Source organism: Pteronotus mesoamericanus, unplaced genomic scaffold (assembly GCF_021234165.1).
Source record: "Pteronotus mesoamericanus isolate MK-2021 breed Mesoamerican mustached bat unplaced genomic scaffold, CSHL_Meso_final contig_164, whole genome shotgun sequence".
NCBI classification, from domain to species: domain Eukaryota; kingdom Metazoa; phylum Chordata; class Mammalia; order Chiroptera; family Mormoopidae; genus Pteronotus; species Pteronotus mesoamericanus.
In genome coordinates, this window is record NW_026555065.1 from 26,948,893 (window position 1) to 26,971,696 (window position 22,804).

Genomic DNA, 22,804 nt, shown 5'->3' on the forward strand with positions numbered 1-22,804 from the left:
TTGCCTTCACCTGCATACCCTGCTTTGAGCATAGTGGGCTGAGCTCTGGGAAGGCTGAGTGCCCTCCTACAGAGCATGGGCATAAATCTAGCAAGAAAGGAGGACCCAGAGATAGATTCAGGCCTTCAAGACAGCCACCTGCTGGGGTACAAGCTAAGGGGATCTCCTCTGTGCTCTGCAGCAGGGCTCCTCAAACGCATGTGGGCATCACATGCCCTGGCAGGCTTGGTAGCCCGCAGATTGCTAGGCCCCGCTCCCGGAGTTTTAGATTCCGGAGATCTGGGGTAAGGCCAAGACTTTGCATTTCTCATCATTTCTTCACCAGTGATTTACAGTTCGAGAGTCAACTTCTACAGTTTCATTCTTCCTGTTTAACCTTCATCACCAGCAGATTAAGATGGGGCTTCGTTCTGTTGGCCGGTACACTTGCTGGGGAACACCGTGGCTTTCCTATACAAATGGCCCTATTTCAGGGGCTCACCATGACTGTTAACCAGCTATATGGCGGGGGTGGGGGGCGGGAATAGAATTTTAACAATCTACCTGTTCCTGAGGCTGCAGATTATTTCAAATTAGGATGTCATCCAGTTTAGTGGCTTTCAAAAGCCAGTTTAAGAATCAGTTCTAGACTCATTACATAAGCAAAGCCAAGGAACTTGTTAAAAATACAAATTCCTTGTCTCTGCCCTAGGATATTTTGATTCGGTAAGTCTGGGACGAGGCCTGGTGCCTCATCTGTCCACAGGCCTTGAATATTTCTTTTTGTGGTCACGCACAGTGTGTTTTAGTAATACACAGTAATTTTGACTATCTTTACCCAAAGCTCACACTGTGCCCTTAATCAAGGAATTAGAAATCTTTTTTAAAAAAGATGCCCAGCATTTCTTTATTTATTGATATTTTAGAGATAGGTGAAGGGAGGGAGAGAGGGGGGAAAGAAACATCAATGTGAGAGAGAAACATTGTTCAGTTGCCTCTTGTCTGAGCCCTGACCAAGAATGAACCCACAACTTAGGCATGTGCCCTGACCGGGAATTGAACCTATGACCTGTCGGTTTATGGGCCGACATTCAACCAACTGAGGCACACCAGTCAGGGCACTTTATTTCATTTTTCATCAGCAAAGGTGGCAATCTGGTGGAATGGTCTGTGGTTCTGCCCCTCAAAAGGGCCCTCATGGGCATTACGTTCGTCTACGAAGCACTGTACCTGGCATGTTTAGAAGCGACTGTGTTCACAATGGCAACCCACCCGGCCCCTTGGGCACTGGAATGAGTGTACTCACCCCAGTGTGAGATTATCAAAAAGGGGGCAGGCCCTTGAATAAGCGTACTGGTAAGTTCAGTCATTCAGTTGCCTATCTGCTCTGTATCAAAGATGGAGATACGCTCTCAGGATAAAAAGATAAGAAACAGTTCCTGCCCTCAAGGATTCCACACTTTTGAATCCTAACTTCTGATCCTGAGACCTACACTTTTATCCCCTATGCCTCCTTTGGCACATATATCTGTGCTGGTATATACACCCTTTTCAGCGCAGAAACTCATCTGGTACCAGTGCCAAGGAATGCCAGCTATCTTACACACACACACACACACACACACACACACAGCCTGGAAAAAAAAACAACAAAAAACAGTATCCACTTTCAGAGTTACTAATGCTAGCATCATCTGCACAATTTTATTTTAGGTTGCAGATCACACAGTTGCTTTTTTAACATTCTTTTTCATGCATTTGTTAGTCCTCAGTACTGGAGTTGGTTCAAAAATACGTTGAAGAAAAAGACAATGGTATTTATTGTGTATTTGGAGAGGAAAATTCCTCTCTTTATAGAGATATAAACTCTAATATTAATTTGAAAATCTAATGTCGAGCATCTAGTTATTATAAAAATAGGCGCACTTTTCTTTACAATTATTTGTACACATTTTTCTTTACAGTTACTTGTTACCCTGGATCCTAACTCAAACATTTTACATTTATATAAATTGGACTGCTTTATATTAAAATTCATGTACTGCTCCTGTCTTCTCCAGTTTAAGTCAGTCATCAAAGGGTACTCAATCTAGCTATATCTGTTCCTTGAGGTAAATGTAGTGAATCATATAGTTTGAAGGTGTTACCAGCCCTCTTTGCTTTTAAGCACGACAAACTGCACTGTGGACATGCTGCCTCTCATTTTTAAGGTCATTGCTTGGGTTAAAAAAGAAAATGCCTTTTTTTGTTGAACTTCCTTCAATTAAGCCATTAACCTTTGAAAATAAGTGTATTCAAAAATCTATCAGAAAAAGCTAAATGAGATTTTAACAAAATCCTGACAATTTCAGCTTAAACATATACACAGAAACCATATGTGCTTAGAAAGAAATATATACACACAGGCATTGTTTACAGCATGTGTTTTTATATTTGGAAGACATTGAAGGAAGAGCCATTCCATACATACATTATCTGAAATGTACATTCAGATAGCCCACATAGATTTTTACATTAAGGGACAAAGATATCTTTATCCATAGGAGGCAGACAGACTGACTGACTTCAAACTTGCACTTGCAGTGTGGATTTTTTTTTCCCCTCATCTCAGGGTACTGCTTTTCAAAATCGCCTCGGGCTACAGAACAGCACCTCAGATCCCCAAGGCCCACTGCCTGGCTCCTAATAGCCACTCTCCATCTGTGTCACATGAACAGCTGATGAGATCGCTCCAGTGTCTGTATTTTGGAGAGCACATCCACCCAGGTTAAAATGCTAGGGTTGCCAAGGAGCAGTCAGAAGCCATTAGTGTGGGTGAGAATTTGCCTTGCAGCAGTTCCTTGGCATGGGGGAAAGCGTGTGCGCGTCCCTGCTCCAGCTCGTGTGTGTCTCCTTGTGCAAGCGACCCCTTAGTGTGCATGGGTGTGCAGGGAGCGCAGGCAGATGAAGAGCGGACCCCCTATAACCAATATTCAAAAGTCAAATGCCTTTTGTTTCCCTGTGGTCTGATTAGTTCTTTGACTATTTGGGGTCCCCTTGACTTTCTCCCTCTCTCTCTTTCTCTCTCTCTCTTTTTTTATCATAACAGACGGCAAAGAAAAAGAGAACAGCAACTTTGGGGTCATGCTCTAGTGTTTGGGCAGATGGAAGGGAGCTGCTTTGCCTTGGGGCAGGGTGGTTGTAATGAAGTGGCCTGTCAGTCTGTAAATAGTGAGGGTCATCTCTTCCATGTGATGGAGGGTATCGCATTGCAGTGAAAATGGAAATGTCAATAAAATTAATCTGCCAGCTCTTTGCTGTGGCTTTTCTGCTTCTCTGGTCAAAGAAGGTTGAGGGTCTTTTATTTTTTTCTTTTTTCTTTCTTTCTTTCTTTTTTTTTTCCTTTTTTTTTTTTTCTTTCTTCTTTTTCTTTTTTTTTTTTTTTGGTGCGAGAGGAAAAGAACAGGTACAGGGAAGTGTACAGAGCAGACCCTGAAGTTGGAAGGCGAGGGGCCCAGTGGTCAGGACGTTGTGCTGTGGCCCAATCTTAAAGGAGGGAGCGGGTCTGGGAGTGAACCAGTGGGGTCTGTGGCATCCCCGGGAAGCTGCAAAGCGGCTGGCTAGCTCAGGCTACACTGAGCACAGAGTTTATTGTTTTAGGCTTTCTTGGACAAGGTTTTTACTTAGCATGGGATTTATGGCATTTACTGCTAATGAATGTCTATTCTTAAATTACAAAAACCCCCATCTCAGCGCAATTCCCAGATGTCCTTCCAGGACCCTGGCTTCTTAAACACCAGCGGGGAGCATAAACTCTCCACTTCTCTGTTTTCGTCTTTCGTGTGGCTCCAGGCTAATGATGTGCAAGGAAAACACAGCCATCTATAAAGCCCCAGCGCTGTCCCCGTATTCTTCATTTATTTTGCATTTGATTATGCCACAAGTCGGATCTTGTTTCTTTCCTTTTTTTAAAGTTATTAGTTCAAATATTAATGCAGGGATATGGCATATATTGCTGCTCTTGATTGATGCCTTCCCCAAAACAGGAAGACGTGCTCGTATGAATTTTAAGATAGTAGGGGTCCTGCAATGCCTTGCCAGAAGAGTTTTTCAGATACATAATTTAGATGCCCTCCAGGCAGGCTTTCAAGGCATTTTTGCCGGAGGGCAGGAAAAAATAACTATGACTGTTAAAAGTAAATGATTTTTGCTAATGCACAATTGATGCCAGAGAAAAGCACAGAAGAGAAAGATGTTGATAGAAACTTCTGATTAAGTGAGCACCCTACCTTGATGTATACCCCCTTTTTTTAATGATAATGATCAGTGGTGCATAGAGCTAAAAGTTTTCATGTCATGCAAATGCTGAGTGCAGGGTCACTGGAGGAGTGTGCCAATGTGTGTGCTTAGGAGGTGACAGTTCTAGGAGGGGCTGAGCAGGCAGTGTGTTATGTGCAATGAACAGTGACACAGTTACTGTCACCTATGCAGGCAGCCTAGAATATATAGACTACAGAACATTTAACTTGATTACCCTACAGTATGTGTTCACTATGGGCATGGGGATGCATTTTCTCCGAATGGGTTTTCTGATGGCGGTTTTCCCACATTGGATTCCATAATTGACAAAGAGCTACTGCACTGTGTCAAGCATACAATTATAATTGAATTAATGATATGGGCAACTGTGAGACACACAGAATTAACATTTGAAGAGGCCTGGTTTAATTTTGTCCTTTACATATTTGTGTCTCCAATTATACTTTAATGAAAGAGAATATACCCGCTTAATGGATATCTTTCAACAAGCTGAGCTGAGCTCATCATTAGCTGCACATTGTTGTTGGCCCCTTTCTGCATTTTCTCTAATGTATTTTCATTTCTTTCTACTAGGGGATGGTTTAGACAACAGTGTAGCTTCACCTGGCACAGGTGACGATGATGATCCAGACAAGGACAAAAAACGCCAGAAGAAAAGAGGCATTTTCCCCAAAGTAGCAACAAATATCATGAGAGCGTGGCTCTTCCAGCATCTCACAGTAAGTCAAGATGAAAGAGAAAAAAACAAGTTTTGTTGTCTTGCCTTCTTCCAGCAAGTTATTCGGGCTAGTACAGATTTCTCAAAATAAGGTGCCGACTCTCCCTTTCTTGAAATCTGATGACTAACAGAGCAGTTAAGGTTTTATCAACTCTCACTATCTGTAGGGCACCCTTAGGCCAGGAATGACCTTATCCAAAATGGTCTAGGACCCTAAACAGTACATATGAGTAAATTTGCTACTCATGCTAAAAGGTCTGAGAGCAACTTCAGACGATGCAGTTGGCAACCCAAGGAAATGGTTGTAAGGACTTAGCTCGTGAATCCGTCAACATAGCCAATCCCACTCTTAACAAAAGCAGTCACCTCCAGGAGTCAAAGAAGGCACCTGACCGCATATGTGGATGTCCAGGCTCACGGTATCAACTGCAACTGTGCTCACTGAAGCAACTTGCAAACACATCATGTGGTTATGTGACAAATGTACAAGGTTATAGGTGCTATAACGCCTTTGTTTGTAAGATGGAGATTAAAGGTTCTTTTTTAGCTGCTCAAGTCCATTATCTTAGAAGCTAACCCTCCTTACTTCTGGGAAAAGATCAACCATGTGCAACATTTTTTAAGTAACAATTTATCTTTATCCTCCTGTTTGCAATCCGTTTTATGTGTCTATATATACTGTTGACTCTAAGACAATGCATTTTTTACGGAGGAAGTAGGCACTCTTATATTTTACTGTTCATTTGGAAATTCTGGGAAAATGATAAAGATTTCAGAGGCCATTTCTTGCTATAATATTGTGTCCAGGCCATTCTATTTAGGCTGGTGCTGTAAAACAGAGTAGCACATTGAAAGCTGAAGGTCTCTGATTATCCAACTTCCGTGTTGCCACGCTGAATGACATTAGTTACAGTGTCATGGGTCCAGGACAAGCTTCCACTTTTATTTATGGTGGTGGCTGCTGATCTGCTCTGCTCGCAGGGCTGCAAAGGGCAAGGGGCGGAGTGGTGGTGGGGAGGGCAAAGTGATAGATTCACGTTCCTAAATCGGCCATTTTGATGTAAGGACATTAGTAGCAAACTAAGGTGTATCGATCTGGCCTGTGGTGTCAGGATTAGCTGGGAGGACCGGCGAGGCTGCCAGGGCAGTGGTTATTCTTGCCTTGCAGCTTTGGCCATTTCAAAGGTCAGGGCCCTGCACTGACTCGGCTCAGAGGAATTAGACAGAACATGCGGTCTCTGGGCTGATTACTTAACCAAAGACAAAATAATGAGTCCTAAGCAAATACTGACTAATTGAAAGGGCTGTAAATCCATTACATATTGGTCAGGGATAATCAGGAGTATTTAATCACTTTTATCTATTCAGGAGCACTGAAGCTGCAACAGCAAAGCCCTGAACCTTGCCATGTGGTTATTATTCTCATCATTATCAAAATTACTTCACAGCTGTTCTTTGCTACATCACCTCAGCTGGAGATTTACTAACCTGTAAAATGTTTTTAATTTGGAAGTCGAGTGAGTGTGAGGGGAGGAGTTTCTCATTTTTAACTGGAGGTTTGTGGTTAGAGTAGCAACTAAGAAAGGCAGGGTAGGGGCCCAGGCAAGGGTGGCAAGCCGCTTTCTCCCCCCGAGCTCACCTGTTCCCTTTCCTCCCTCTCTGCCTCCCTTCACACACAGCCTTTCTTGGCTGAAGACAAAAACTTCCACAGTTGCTCTCCCAGCAAACATCTCCCTCAGTTGTCAAAACCAATGTCACAGAGCAGTAGAATCGTAGAGAGTTCAGCTGTTCTGTTTACAAATGAGGAAACTGAGACCCAGAAAGGGACGTGATTAGCTGAAGGTCAAGCAAGCTACGAACAGGACCCAGCCTTTCCTTTTACTGAAATCTATGCTTTTTCTACCACTTTATGATGACTGCTAAAATCATTATCACCTTTAACAGTAGCATATAAATCTCACAACCTCTGCCATCAACACACTGAGAGTCAAAGGCGGGGGTTGGGGGAGTAAATGGAGATGCAAAGTGCTGTTTTCTTGTTTTTCAAGTTTCCTGCTCTTCCAACCATTCCAAATAGAGAAGACTTTTTTTGCACCTCTTTCTTCAAACCAGGTTTGTCCTTTACGACTCATAGTCTGTGATTTAAATTTTCCGTGCAAGTGTCCAGAGCCCTTGCTGGATCTCCTGTCTTGGAAGGAGCCCACTCTGCACCATTGCCACTGGTGGAGAGTTGTGGGTGGCCAGTGATTCCTGGGCTCTCGTTGTGGTTCTGATGCGCAAGGTGCTCCTAACCAGCCGTGAGATCTTACCCCCACCCCATGAGTGCTTTCATCGAGTTAAACGCATGCAAGGCTTTGTTCAGAATTCTCTGTCCAACTGAAAATTTTAATGAATGCCTGTCCTTGGAATGGGGAGAGGAGACCAAGTAGCCAGAGCCCGGAGTTCAGGAAACTGGCATTTCTTTCTTTTGTAAATAATTATATTGACTTTATAACATTGTGACACCATTTGATCAGGTATATGTAAGCAGTCACATTCCAGTGTGGGAGACAGGCATAGTGGTGTACAGATAAAAAATACTTTTGACAGGGCCGTGATGGAAATACATACACAGTACTGTGTGGTCAAACTGGCATTTCAAGTTCTGGTTTCCTCCGTACTGGCTGAACCTCAGTTAGGTCCCGAAAGTTCCCTGGACCTGCCTCTCCCTGTTTTTCAAACAACAGGCCCGCTTTGCAGGCTCCTTGCCCGCGCTCACAGGCGCTAGTTCTGCTCAGGGACACTCAGTCAGAGCACTGCTCTGTCGCAGCCTCTGGCGACCCTTTGCTCTCCGTCCCCTTTTCTTTTTGCTTTCCGCCAAGTGCTTCGTTTTTCTCCTCCCCGTGACCGTCTTTCACAGCAAGGCCCTTTCATTGCTTTCTTCCACTGGCCTGGTCTCCCGGTCTTTCTCTCTCCTCCCCGCCTCTGCCTTTTGTGCACCTCCCTTGTTTCTTAAGGAAACTCACCTTGACGTTCCCTTTGAAAAATGTTACCCCAACTGCAGAGAAGAGGCCCAGTAACTTTGATGAGGATGGTCCCGTAAAACTTTTACTTTCCAATCTTTAATGAGCTAAAAGATTTACTGGGCTATAACTCTGAGCTCAGAAACCAAGAATAGAGACCCCTAACTAGCGACATGTTAATTTAGACTTCTTTTCTTACGTGCACTAACAGGCATGAGGAAGTCCTTGGAAAGAGAGATGTCCCACTATATTTTTCTGTCTTTTAATTAATTTCAACTTTCAAAGTGAAATGTTGGCTCTAGCTCCCTGAAAATAGATGTAGCCTAAATTATTATTTCATGTAAATTTCTTTACAAGTGCATGATTCAATGTGCAGTCCTCCATTATTAGTCTCTCTAACATTATTTCAAACTGGTTTGTTCCCTTTTGTGCAGTATGACCTGTTCTTGTATTACAATAATCCCTGATGTACCCTTTTTTCTTTTTTTTTTTTAAAAAGGAAGCTAATTGAATTATCTCATTATTTTAATTTGTTAAGCGAATGTATTTTGCATCTCAGGATGTGTTCTTAAAGAAGGGGGCTGCTAAGGCTTTGCCCCCTGAATGGGCCATTGGCCCATTTTGACATTCATGCATTCATTAACTAGCAGAACATAAAAGAACTCTGGCTGTATTTTTTTTTTTTTCCAAACACCCAACCAGCATGGAGCAACTTTTCCCAATAAGCCACAGGGGTCTCTCTACATATGTTCTCAACTGCAAGCTATTGTCACCTATTCTGAATACCTCAAAAAGCCCAGAGGAAAAAGAAGCCCACCTCAACAAAGGCCAACTGTAGCAATTGTTAAGTCTCAGTCTCAATATGACAAAAATCATTAACCTTCGGTTTTCTTGGAAGAACAAGTTCCATTACAACTGTAACAGTTAAAACAATCTCTCAAATTCCTGTGCACTGCCAGCTTAGGGGAAAAAGGTAATATACTCAGAGCTAACTGATTATATTGAGGAAAATATTTAAAGTAAATTCAAAGTGGCATTAAAAAAACCTAGATGAAGTGAGGAATTTTTATATTCAGAATTATGTACTTTGAATTTGTTTAATCTGAGGCTAAATAATTAGTTTTTAGCTTCTAACTACCAATTTCCAAACTGTCTTTTAAAAAACCCCTTTAAAAAACTCACAATAATCTTCAAGAAATAAATCCATATATATGTAATATATATATATAGTTAAATAAAGTTCAACAACTAAAAATGTTGTATATACTATTATATCTCCTTCCATTGGTTGATGGCTGTGCCTGGCTCTCACACTAGGAAATCTAGTGAAGATCAAAAAAGAATCTGTTGAAAATGTATGTGCTTTTGCTGGAGAGCACCCAACGGCAAAAAAAAAAAAAAAAAAAAAAAAAATCTTAGGGAAATCCTAGGGAAGTATATTCCTTTCACTAACACATGGAGAGGATGATATCATAAAAGTAAGCCTGCCATTACAACTGTTTTTCTTTTTTAATTTTACTTCAGAGATAAAGAAAGAAACAGCAAGAAATCCTACCCAGGCTAACGGTGTATTCAGAACCATGAAAAACTCCTCCATGGCAAGAAGCCCTTAGTGTGCTCAATTAGGCTCTCAGGCACTGCCACTTGCCACCTTCAAGAGCTCCCCTAGTTGTGCTGCAAAGAATATATTTGATCATCGAGTGAAAACAGGAAGTGCTCACACACAAAGACACCACTTGCTCATACCAGGTTCCGATGAAAGGTTTTCTTATTTGAAAACATAGGGATAAAGCTCACACTTTAGGGGATGTGAGACTTCTTTCAAAGATATGTGTACAGAGTCAGAAGCAGACGTACTTTAAAAGCGAGATAATATTGGGCAGCGTTCTTAAAATTGCAGCTTCTAAAAACTCTGCCCTTTGTGGCAAAATGCTTTGTCCGCTCTTCATATCTCTGTGGTGAGGGAGAGGCACCTGCCTCTCAAGAGTTCGCTCATTTCACTCCTGGTCTATTAGAATTTTGCTTTATGGATTTTTGTCAAAGTCTCTGGTAATAAAAATGTGTTTTCAAGTATGTTTTTCTACAGAGACAATGCACCCAAGTTATGAGTAAATAGAGGTCCATATTACATTAGAGAAATACACATCACTTCTCCAGTGAGTTAATCAAGAGCATATGACAGTCAACTTAGTGATCTCAAACTTTTCTTTGTAATGTAGGTGTGTAAAGACATGAGAGAGAGAGATAGAGAGAGAGAGAGAGAGAGAGAGAGAGACACTGACTTAGACTATGGTCTTTTAACTAGTTCTCTTCATCGTGTGCAGATCCAATGCTTTTTTTCTTAAATAGTGATTGTCACAGTTAAGAGTCCAGGGCCTAGAATCTGCAGCACAGCAGATTTTTGATCTTGAGCAGTTAGTTACCCTCTCTAAACCTCATTTTCATATCAATAGAATAAGGAAAATTCTAGAACCAATCTAGTAGGGTTGTTGCAAGGATTAAATGAGATAATGTAAAGTATTCCGTTCCATGCTTGGCTCTTATAAGTACATACTGTAAAGTAACTATAATTCTTATTTTTATCTAGTTGAATGACTAGCTTTCACCAGTGAAACTGGGCAACCAAAGTTACCACTTACTTTCCTGAGACGGGGAGACCAGGTTTTGCCAAACAAGTCCTAAATGACCCCCAGCGGGAGAGAACAGTCTAAACTCAGCCTTCTTGACCAGTGTAAACACTTGATGGCTGCTCAGTGATGCTGGATGAGAGCATCAAAGTCCTGCCGCCCATGGGGAGCCAGAACCCCTGGTGAGCCTTCTGGGAAGGAGTAGGAGGTAAAGAAGAAGCCAGTTACAGAATAATTCAGAATGCCATCACTGGGGCCTCCTTTTTTGTAAAGAATGCTCCCTTTCGGCATAAAGGGTCCAGCATGTGAACAGAACCTAGAGTCTCTAGCTTCCTCACAGTGCTAAAGTCCAGGCTTTCTTAAAAGGGGGCCACTCCCCTGGCCAGTGTGGCTCAGTTGTTTGGAACATTGTCCAGTAACCAAAAGGACATGGGTTCGATTCCCAACAAGGGCACGTGCTTCAGTTACAGGTTCCATCCCCAGTCCGGGCACTTACGATCCCCAGTTGGGATGCCTCCAATCAATGCTTCCCTCTCACATAGATGTTTCTCTCTCCCCCCTGCCTGTCTCCCTTCCTGTCTCTCTAAAAGGCAAAAGAATGTCCTTGGGTGAGGCTTAAAAAAAAAAAAAGTTTGTTAAGGGGCCCTGTGAATGTGAAATTAGAAGACTAGGGTTTCAATTCTGTAATTTGGGGCTAAACTCCTCAACTTCTAAACCTGTTTCCTTGCCTGAAAAATGAAAATAGTATATACGTGTCCTACTTAGCTGGTTGGGTTGCTGTGTGGCTCAAAAGATGTAGTCAATTTCTTAACTGTTATGTGCTGCACAAAGGTCGAGTGTTTCGGTCTTTTGGTGTTGTGCTTGGGTTTCCAGCTCCTCGTGGCCTCTAGGACCTCATGAAATCACCATGGCTGAGAGAGAGTGCCTCCCACCTTGTTCATCTCCACCCCAACTTCTCCATTTGTCCATTTCCACTAGGGTATCATGGAGGCCCTATAATCACTTCCATCATTAGACATCTCTTTAAGGACTTTGAATGGTTAATTGAATCAGGGTTTCATGGACATTCGTTATTCCTACTTGGAAATGGGTACCTTCATGACTCTGAGATTGGTCTGCTTAATACTCATCACTATAGGTCAAATTAATACCAAATATAAAATGTTGCCCTTACTTACAGAGTGTGAGATGGCCCTTCTCACAGTCAGAGATACAGATGTGCACTGAATACAAGTGGGGCTTAATGACGGAGAAATACTTATGTGGAAACGCATATGCAGAACACTCAGCTGAAAAACACCAGCAGAGAGAGCTTCCCACGAGCAAGCAGCGGCATGAGGCCTCCCCTAGCCTTAGCCTTTGCATTGTTTTCTGCTTGCCAGGAGAAAACATCTGTGAATTATTTGAATGGAACCTTATACTGGAGATCGTCTGAATTGGTGTCATCTCTGTTTAATTTCAGGAAATGATGTCACAATGCATTAAATAACAATGCTGGGTAATTTATTTTCCTGTGGACATGCTGTCCTAAGCATTCCTCTTCTCTTGCAATGTTTCCAATTAACTGTAAGCTTGAGTGTTCTTCCTATTTCATAATGATTTTGAGGGGTGGGGGTGGGAGATTGGGGTGGGAAGAGTGATAATTTCAGAGGTTGCCGAGGTTCAGAGCTAATGGCACATCCATCATGTCCTTATTGGGACAAGAGGGGAGTGAATGTCGGGGCTGTGATCACCAGTGACAACCTACAACAGTGCTGGTTTTAAAGAATGTCGAAAAAAGAAAGCCTGAATGTTCTGACCTAGCTGTCCAAAGAGCCATTGGATTATTTTAATAGTGACCTGCATACTGTAGCTTCTGCCTTTATCAAAGTTTCTGTGCACTCCCTTCTTCAGTAAAGAATAGAGGACATAAGTCAATTCCATGTGCCATCTGTCGTCGTTTTTACAATTTCTCAAATTAAAGAGACAGGCCAAAAATTTAATGTTGTATTGAATCCTAGAAATGCCTCTAGAAGAAATAAAATTGCAACTAAATTTACTTTGTCTCTCTGGAGGAAAAAAAAAATTGCATCCTGCTGTGTCATAGCCTTTTACTTGTAGTCCCAATTTGGTGTTTAGAATTAGATTATGAGAGGTTCTGCATGTGAAAGACTGATGTGTTTGGATTCAGCAGCCTTTGTCCACATTCTGAATGACTTTGAGGTAAAGTCCCCAGTACAGTAGAGGTGGCGGTGGCCTTTCATGGGGGCGATGAGATGTGTGGTCTCCTCAATGCCAAAACATCTGGTCAAGACATTTCAAAAGTACACCAGACCATTCTGTTTAAAAAGAAGTTCAGCTGAGTTCAACTAAAAAATATTAAGTCCCAGATTATGAGCTACTAGCTGACAGACACATTTTAAAAATAAGTAACTGAGAAGATTGAAGAATGAAATGCTTATTAAATTACGTCAAAAAAACTAAAATAATCATTAGCTCAAAGTTTAGCACCTAATTTTGTAAAATATCACTCTAAGTGTAATTGTTTAAAAATACGTTAAAGAATTCAAGGAGATGGGGAATTGAGGACTCTTGAATAAAAGAAACTAGAAGGCATGAGCATATCTGAATATTTAGCTATTTAAAAACTCTTAAGAATAGAGTGCCATTAAATGCTGTTTAGTGAAATTCCTGAATATTCATTCAGATCATAGAGAAAATTTCCATTTCTTCATTCCACATGACCACAGTTTGCAAGTGTATTCTGTGGGGAAGTGGCGTTGTTAAGGATGAAAGGACAAGTGGACTGGGTTGTGAGAACACTCCCTGTCCCTCAGCATTGCCACCAGGGAGGGTCATAAAGTGACCTTAACATTCAGGGTTAATTTTGATTTCAGAGACTGTGAGCCCACACATTTCAGCAGACTCCTGGAAATGTCCTGCCTTTGCTGTGCTGTGATCTGTTTTTGCAGTTTGGAACAGATTATGAAGTGTGAAGATGCTATCCAGCCATCCAGCCCCACTGCTGCTGTTAAGAAATAGTGACTTGGGTAGAAAGCATTAGGTTGGTTGACTGGAATTTGCCTTATTACATTTATGTGCTGCGTACCCCTTCCTAAATTGATTGGCAGCCGTTGTTTACAGTATGCAAAGTAATCACGGGCACCCTTTGAAGGTGTATTATCCTCTTAAAACCTAATAGTAATGCCATTTTCAGGCTTTTACGTTTGCTATTCATATTTTGAACTGCCAAGTCCCAAATCTGCCAGAACTAATTTAAGTTGTTTTTATCTAATAGTGGATAAGTTGTCAAGTCACAATATAATGGCAGATAATTTTTCTTAAACTATAGTTTTCTTCTGGGTTATTATAGATAACATGAATATTTGTTGAATCTGACTTTGATTGTCCACACACACACACACAAAATACAACTCAAGAGATTATTACTGTGGAATTCTGAAATGACAAGAAATGAAGAGAATATTATCATCAAATTATTCTGAGCATCTTAGTAAATTAACATGAGCCACTAATCAGCCTTTCATCACCGCCCCCCCATCCCGCCCCTCCCCGTCCTCTCGTTCTCTGATATCTGATTTGCTTTTAACATGGTCAAGTAATGAAGACCCACCCTGGCTAATCCCAGCACCAAATCTTGTTGCTGCTCGTAATACTTCAGTTCTCACATTGTAATACAACCATCTATCTGTACTTGCTTCTTGCTCTATTCCCCGATATTCATAAATATTCCAGAATTAATTTTGACTTAGGAATATCTGGCAATTTCATAACTAATAATTTAGAAAGGGATAATCCATGACCCTGGTCATACTGCAATTGTCAAACGGTTAATTTCTTACCCTGGATACATGGTGTGACTCTATCATAAAGCTAACAATAAGCAATCCAAATGTGCTCGGGGTGGTGTACACTAGTCTTTCAAAAAGAAAAAGGCTTTTATCAATGGAAGAGATGAATGCTGGGTTATTCCCCGTAGGTTTGGTGACGTTTTGGAACTCCCTATAAAGGCAGCCTATTTTTTCCCCTATGGTGAAAAGTTATAGGTTCCATTTCAGTGTTTCAGCCAACCTGCAGGCAGCTCATCAGTTGTTACACTTGTTTCAAACCCTGCCTCACAGTGAACCTTAAAAAAAAAACAAGAAAGAAAAAAAGTGAAAAGAGGGCATGGGCAATGGGAGATCATTTGTAGTCAATTATAGGCTCAGTTCAATTTTTGTGTTAATTTCTAAGAAAACATAAATTTAGACCTGCGTGGCAATCCCACGGATTACTTGATGGCACCTTGATGAAGACCCCTCTTACTGCTTAATCGGAAGCGTTTATGTTTGCTGATGAACCACTTAAGGGCCATCAAATAAGACCAGGTGGAAAGGCATCCATTTCAGTATGACTTGTGTTGTCAGCCTGAGAATCCTCTCAGAACAGTTTGAAGTCTATTTGTGTATTTATTTTTTGCAGGGCAAGTTTAAAGGAACGTGCGATTTTTCTTCCCTTTGGTTCTTCTTGCTTGTACTTTCTTGTCCATCTCTATCCCAATTCCCTCCCCCACTTCCAACCACTGAAATGTATATGTACTCAGTCAAATACTAAGGCAGTGCTTAACTTTTCCTGAATTTATGGTTGGGTCTCATTGGAGTAGACAATGGAAATGCTCGTAATTCATAAAAGAATCAGTGCTTTTCCTACCTGTAGATAGTTAGGACAATCTGTTAATTCTTTGTCCTTTAAAAAATAAATATTTCAGGGCAGGGAAAAAGGAATTCCTACTGTTTATAAGACTCTACATATAAACACCAGAGGCAGCAGAGTTAGGACCAATTTGAAGTTATTTAACCAGGATTCCAGTCTCAATGCAGCCATTTGCTCTGTGAGTTATCTTGGGCTAGTCATTTAATTTTCTGAGTGCTGGTTTTCTCACCTTGTTGCTTTGAGAATTAGTCAAGATTAGAAATAGCCCATTGGATTGAGTCAAAAGGTCATGGGTTTGGTTCCTAGTCAGCGCACATGCCTGGGGTGTGGGCCAGGTCCCCGGTTGGGGGAGTGCAAGAGGCAGCCAGGTGATGAATCTCTCACACATCAGTGTTTCTCTCCCTCTCTTCCTTCCTCCCCCCCCCCTAAAAATAAATAAAATAAAATAAAAAAAGAAATAGCCCATTGAAAAGAGCAGAATACTATCCAACTATAAAACCATATTTATTATGGTTTTCATGTAATTAACTAAAATAATTAATTTGCTCTGTCTTAGTTCCATGAAACCTGAACTTGCATACGGGTAAAACACCTTTCAGAGAAAAATACTGTACTTGTTTCTTTTGAGCTAAGCCTGTTTGGCATGAAAATCAGATTCTACAGTTAGCATGATATGTACAGGGGAAAAAGGCGAAAGACCCTCTGGACTGTTCGTATTATGGCACAGTTTTAGTGGCATCGTGAATGAATCAAAGGAATTTTTGAAATTTTACGAAGTCAAGCATAAGAGAAAGAACTGGAGGACAGCAAACTAACCTTACACTGAACTTATTCCCACCTGTATTATTGCAGTTTTTGACCAAGCTCCTTGGGGATTTGGACATCTTTGTTCTCTGTCCATAAACTCTTCATCCCAAGAATGGACTGGTTCCCCAGCCTGACCCTGTCTTTCCTCCTGGCCAAGCTGGTGGGGAGGGCAGTTGTACATCTCTAAAGTGGCAGTCTCCCAGGTCCACTCTAAAGAAGGTGGACTCCTATGAGGGATTCAGAACTATCTCACTGCAGCAAGAGATTAGTGGGGTTATTTATTTATTTTTCTGAAGATAGTTTCTATGTGGATGTTCAATGAGGCTACTTTTGATTCTACAGAGATTTGTAGATCCTACAGCTCTTAAGAGAGGATCTTCTTTGGCTGAAGCACAGACTATGGCATGGGAGAACAGTGGTGCAAGCTTGGAAAGGCATATTGAGGCTCTAGGTTTAGACCCGTAAGCCATATACATCCCCAGGCGCAGAGCCTCTGTGGATGTTAGAAACGATGAGACTGTGGTTTGAGAGTTGGGTCTGCTTGTTCTAGAAGTAATGCTTAAAACCAAGACATTGGATAAAGATAGGGAAGAGTTCAGAGAAAGGGGGTTAGAGGACAGAATCTTTTTAAGGACTACGTTTGAAGGGAGGAAGAAAGAATGTAATGAGCAAAGATAAATCAGACCAGTATGAGCATAATCCAATCATGTGAAGAGAGATGAGTTTCACAGTGGAGTGAGTAGATTCTGTAGAAAGATCAAGGGCAATGATGACTAAAAATAAGCCTTTGGATTTGGCACTTGGGAATCATGGCCTACCTTTGAATTCTACGGACTGAGGAGTGAGCAGGAAAAGTTGGACGGGAGCAAAGGAAAAACGGGGTAGCGTGTGGGAGTGGCAGGTTTGTTAGCAGAAGCAGATGAGGTAAATCAGGTTTTGCATCAGCGTGGGCCGGGATCCAGGAGAGAGACTGCCCCGGAGGGGTGTGTGTGGGGGTGAGGGTGGGAGGAAAGGAGCGAAGAGAATGACAACAGATAATGGGAGGGTCGGGAAGAGACCAGTGAAGATGAAGGTCAAAACATAGGTAGAAAGGTGGGTAAGAGACAGGTAGATTTGTGAAAAGTAGGAAGAAGCTGAGGGAATTCAGAAAAGAGCTTGTCTCCCTGGATGGGTAGGAACCCTGGAGAGCGTGACTGAGAGTGAGGGAGAGAGGCGCTGCAGGGCAGCCTTGGATGGAGAGGGCCAGGCTGGACTGGACCTGCTCCACATCCTCTCGTCCTGTGCCAGGGAGGGCTCAGGGACCAGAAGCAAGAGGGGCGAGAGCCGACAAGAGGGATCCCTAAGTCTGGGACGGACAATATGGGCGAGAGGAAGAGTTTTAGTTAGAGAATTCTTGAAGTGGCTGACTGGTAAGTCAGAATTCCTATGAGGTAGTCTGTCCTTGGATCATGACTGAGAAATGATTCTACAATTCATGTGAATAATGAAACAAGAAGAGTCATGATATTTTTAAAAAAGAAAATGAGAGAGATCTTGCACTGAGAATTATTAAAGTAGACTACAGAGCGACAAAGTAGACAACACAAATAGAATGATTGTGTGAACAAAATAAGAATATATGAATGGATCCTAATGTATGGAGAAATTTATTAATTTTAGAGGCATTACTCCAAATCAGTTGAGGAAAAAATAATAATTTAATAAATGTTTTTTGGTTAATGGTTTAACTATGTGTGAAAAAAATAGTACTCTCCATCAAAATACATTCCACATTTAAGAGTTCTTTGAAGTATATGTAACTATTTCTCTTTCCTTTATTTAGTGAAATCCTTTCAGAGCATAAAAATAAAGGAATAATAAAGGAAAATGGTGATGGATTTGTTTAAAAATAAAAATGAGAGCTTTTGAATGTTGAGAAAACACCATAAAAATAAATATTAAGGTGGCAAAAATATGTGCAACATTATATAACAAGTAAAGGACTAGTATCCTTAATAAATGAAGTGTACAAATCAATAAAGAAAAAGTTCAGCCCTGGCTGGCGTGGCTCAGTGGATTGAGTGCCAGCCTGTGAGCCAAAAGATCGTTAGTTCAATTCCCAGTCAGGGCACATGCCTGGGAGGTGGGCCAGGTCCCTAGCTGGGGACGTGCAAGAGGGTGTGCCTGATCAATGTATCTCTCAAACATCAGTGTTTTTCTCCTTCTATTTCTCCCTTCCTTACCCTCTCTCTAAAAATAAATATTTTTTTAAAGAAAAAGTTCAATAGATAAAAAGGCAATGATGAATGAGTTCATTCACCAAAGAAAAAATACAAATGGCCAGCAGGCATTTGAAAAATGTTCAAGATAATTAGTAACCAAGTCAATATAAAAATCAGCAACATAACATTTTTCTATCAAATTAATAAAAACTAAAAAAAAAATAGTGTTCAACACTGCAGGGTGAAAGGAAATGTCTGCTTTGATAATGACAATAAAAATTGACTTAATCTTTCTGGAATTTAAACTGGTAAGATATAGTACTGCTTAGGTTTTTACCTTTTGATTCATTCATTCATTTTATAGGGGTTTATCATATAGAAATAATAGGAATATACATAAAATTATGCAAAATTGTGTATAATTATTTACCTCAATAAAACATTGAAAACCACCTATGTTTTCAACCATAGAAGACAGTATAAAGGCTTATTATGGACTGCTGTTTAATCATTAAAAATTGTATCTTCAAAAATGTTTTGAGATATGAAAAAAAATCTCTCAATATATTACCAGGTAAAATAACACAGAGTAGGCAGTGCGTATGAAATAATTCCAGTTTTGTTAAAGTAAATACAGATGGATATGTGCACAGAAAAATGAAGGAAAATGTTAACAGTGATTATCTTTGGGTAGTGAGGTCTGGGTGACTTTTTACTTTCTTTACTATCCAGGTGTTCTAAATTTTCTATAAATGTGAGCTGTGTTTATAATACAAGACAGTAAATTTTATTTTAATTAAGAACCATGCTGAGTAGGGAGGCTATAAAGTGTGTGGTGCTTTGGGAACACAGGGAGCCCACTGAGGGGTTGCAAATCCAGGTGAAGATTAAAGGGAGAACAGAGAAACAGGGAAGGAACATTTTAAGGTCTGTGATATTGGAAATGCAACATCTCTGCTTGACAAAACCCAGGGCCGTGACGTAAAGATGGATGACCCTGGAATTAACAGTGGCAAGATAGTAGAAAGCTCTTTACCATATATAAAGAAGCCTTCAAAAGTTGAGGCAAGGGATGGGCTGGAGAGGAACGTTCTAGCATGTACAGAAGCAGTTGGGGAAAGTGGAGGTAGCTTAGAAGTCAGCATTCTTCTGGCAACAGTGGTGGAGAGGAAGGACAGCAAATGCTTGGATTCCCTGAGAAAAGTGGGTGGAAAGTATTAGGTCAGGGGCTGAGAGAAGGGAATAAGAGAGAAAAGGAATGAGAGAAGTCTGGTCTCTCTTCCCTGATTCCAGAAGGACCGGTAAGGAAGGAAAAAAATGGGTGATTTCAGAGGGAGAGTGTATTAGTCCATTCGGACTGTCATAACAGGTGCCACACACTGGGAGGCTCAAGCAACAGAAATGCCCACAGTTCTGGAGGCTGGAAAGTCCAAGATCAAGATGCTGGCCTCATGGGTGTCTGAAGAGAGCTCTAGTTGCAGATGGCTGCCTTCTCACTGTGTCCTCACATGGCTTTCTGCATGTGTGTGTGGAGAGAAATCTCTCTCTTTCCTCCTCTTCTATTTATAATGCCACCAATCCTATGAGATTAGGGCCCCTCCCTTATGACCTTATCTGACTTCAGTTGCCTCCTAAAATCTCTGTCTTCGAAGACAGTCACAGTGTGAGGGTTAGAGCTCCACATACGAATCTTGCTGGGACACAGTTCAGTCCACCACAGAGAATTTTTAGGGAAACCATATTTTAGGACAAACTCAAGTTCCAGAAAGTCAAGGATATGGACTTTATGCTTGTGGCAAAGATGAAAGTAATTTTTATTTCATGACATGGCAGGTGAGGGCAAGGGCAAAGAGTCAAGGTAACTTAGGACGTGGTGAGACAGAACAAAAGGCCAGAATGTCAGGAGTAATGCTGTCAGGGTTGCGGGCTTTGCTAATGAAGCTCTCTAGGATACTGTCAAAGATTCAAGCAGAGAGACCGAAATAAAGATTCCCCAGAACACTTCCCCAGTGCACCTGGATGGAGGAGGGAAGGAGGGAAATAGAAGGCATGGGGATGATTACTCAGTTGGCTAAAATAAACCACAAATTGAGTTCTTATTTTGATCATGCTTAAGGTTTGTTTGATCTAGCTGTTTTTCCTTAGAGTTCAGTTTTACATATGTTTCAGCACCCCAACCAGCTTGTGTATTTTCAAGGGTTTTTTTTTTTTTTCCCCCTCTTTCTTTTTCTTCTCCGGTGGTAGATGAGGGAGGGGAAGGGCTGAGGCGACTGGGGGAACTCCGGTCGGCAGACAAGCTCATTCCCTGGTTTGTCAGGCTGTGCTTTTGACCCTTCCTCAGGACCTGTGATTAATACACGCTTTGTAGAGGAGACTTGGCAAACCCTGCTCTCCACAGGACTCGATTCATAATTCACAGCGAGCAGGAGGAACAGGGGCTTTGTGGTGGCTTGTTTGCTCTTTGCCGCACGAAAAGCAATGCGTTCTGACCTTCACTGTTATCTAATCAGGAAGTAGACAGTCCTGGCGTGTAGTTGAGTCCTCCTAGGGCTCTCTACAACCGTAAATTATGTTCGGGCTCCCCGGATCTGGGGCACGCCACACTTTACATTACTATTGTGTATCTTAAAATAAACAGCATCGCAAGCTGTTTATTTTGGTGTTACTATGTATGCAATTTTAAAACAGTGGTTACTTAAACAAATGTCTCTGTTCCCACAGCACTTGAAAGCCAGTGTTTGCTCCTGTGGTTTTGGGTTTTGTCACTTCTGTTTGGTTTATATCTGAAATCTACACTGCGAGCAATTGGAATGAACCTGGCAGCCCCTAGGACAGGACTGTTGTTGGGCTCTGCCCTTCACCCTGTGCAGCTGCCTTCCCCCTCTCCCCAGCCTCTTGCCTTCTGTAGTCCCATTTGTACATGTGAACCTGATATTTCGTTTTCTCCTGGGAGTGCTCAGTTTATCCCCACCAGTCATCTAGAGGGTCCTTATTAAGTTGCTGGATGCCATACAGTTTGATTGAATATGTGGCATTGTCATCATCCTATAACAAAATGCTACTCCCGAATATTAACTTAAAGTTGTCATTTGTGTACTGTAGATACAGTGCATATTTCATTGACACAGCTTGGGCAAGATGAATGAGAATGGAGACAGTAGACAAAATGGTTGTAAAAATACTAAAGTTTTGACACTGCCCTGTGACCCTGAGTCCTTACACCTCTTCTGCATACAAAGGGAGTAGAGTGTCTTAGTAACACCTACAAGACTTGTGTGCAGGACTTTGGTTTGACTCAGAGGAGGACACTTCCCAGTGCTGTTTTCTGGAGCAAGTTATTAAACATCTCAAGGTCTTCATCTGTAACATGGGTAGGGTTATCTAAGTGGGAAGGGGACTGGATAAAATGGAATATGGAAAACAGCCTGCCTCAGTGTCTTGAGCAGTTTGGTACTCAATAGTTAGTTTTTCCCTTCTCTCTCTACCCCTCACCCCATGACACAAATTGGAGCTGTAGGGGGTCTGAGCATAGTCCCATGGCTTGAAGCCACAGTTTATGTGATGGGGGACCCTCAGTGCCTGGCCTGGCCTGCTGGGTGATTTTGGGGATCATCCTTACCCCCTTAACCAGCCATCAGTAAAGATAGCTAAGAGCAAATTACAATCACCTTTCTATCTTGATAGCATAAATTTCTTCTGTTGTACTGGTATATTATAAGGAAACTTTTTGGATAGATTTACTAGTTAATGAATGAATGGATGAAGAGCCTGCTTGATTCTTGGGTATTTCAAGAAATCTAAATTCCAGTAGTACAATTTATTGCCTTTCATACTCAGACTAAAAATTAGTCTACACAAGTAGACTAATTTTATTCTCATGATGCATTTGTGTTAATGAAATAAGAATTTTTTGCGTGTAGAGTTACTATTTATGTTTTCTGCAAAAATCAACACTACTTTGAAAATTTGAAGCCTACTAGATTATAATCTTTGAAGATTATAAACCTAGTAGATTGAAATTGATGACTATAATAAAGCTAAAATACTAATGAGGTGATATGGATCTGACTGGCTGGATAGCCATACTTTCCCTTCTTCTAAAGCACACATACAAGGTACTATATGCCGTGAAGAAGTGAAAAAAAAACCCACCCAAAAAAACCACTTTTTGCATCATTTAGATACAGACTAGATCCAATAACTGTTTTTTGTTACTCTCATAAAGATTACCATGCAAGATATTTTGAGTGTACGGATTTTTGATTTTGGATATGAAGAAAATACTCAGTGATCATTGAGTGATTAAAATCCTGGATAAAGATACAACATCTTATTGGCTGAGTTGCCTTGGGCAAGTGAGTTAACCTGTTAACAGCCTCAGGTTCTTCCTTTGTGAAATGAGGATAATAATAATGCCTCCCCTCCGAGTGGTCAGGTTGCAAAAAAGAGATAATGCATGGGCAAAGCCTGCACCTTTGC

At 41.3% G+C, this 22,804-nt stretch overlaps 1 protein-coding gene across 6 annotated transcripts in view; it reads left to right on the forward strand.

The window, feature by feature from the left end:
* Positions 1 to 22,804, forward strand: part of MEIS2 (Meis homeobox 2) — a 197,827-nt gene that overhangs the window by 55,855 nt on the left and 119,168 nt on the right. For all 6 annotated transcript variants that reach the window (XM_054565605.1, XM_054565607.1, XM_054565606.1 and 3 more), the window contains one exon: positions 4,852 to 4,997. In XM_054565605.1, coding sequence (XP_054421580.1) covers positions 4,852 to 4,997 — 146 coding nt within the window. The remainder of the gene's footprint in view (positions 1 to 4,851; positions 4,998 to 22,804) is intronic.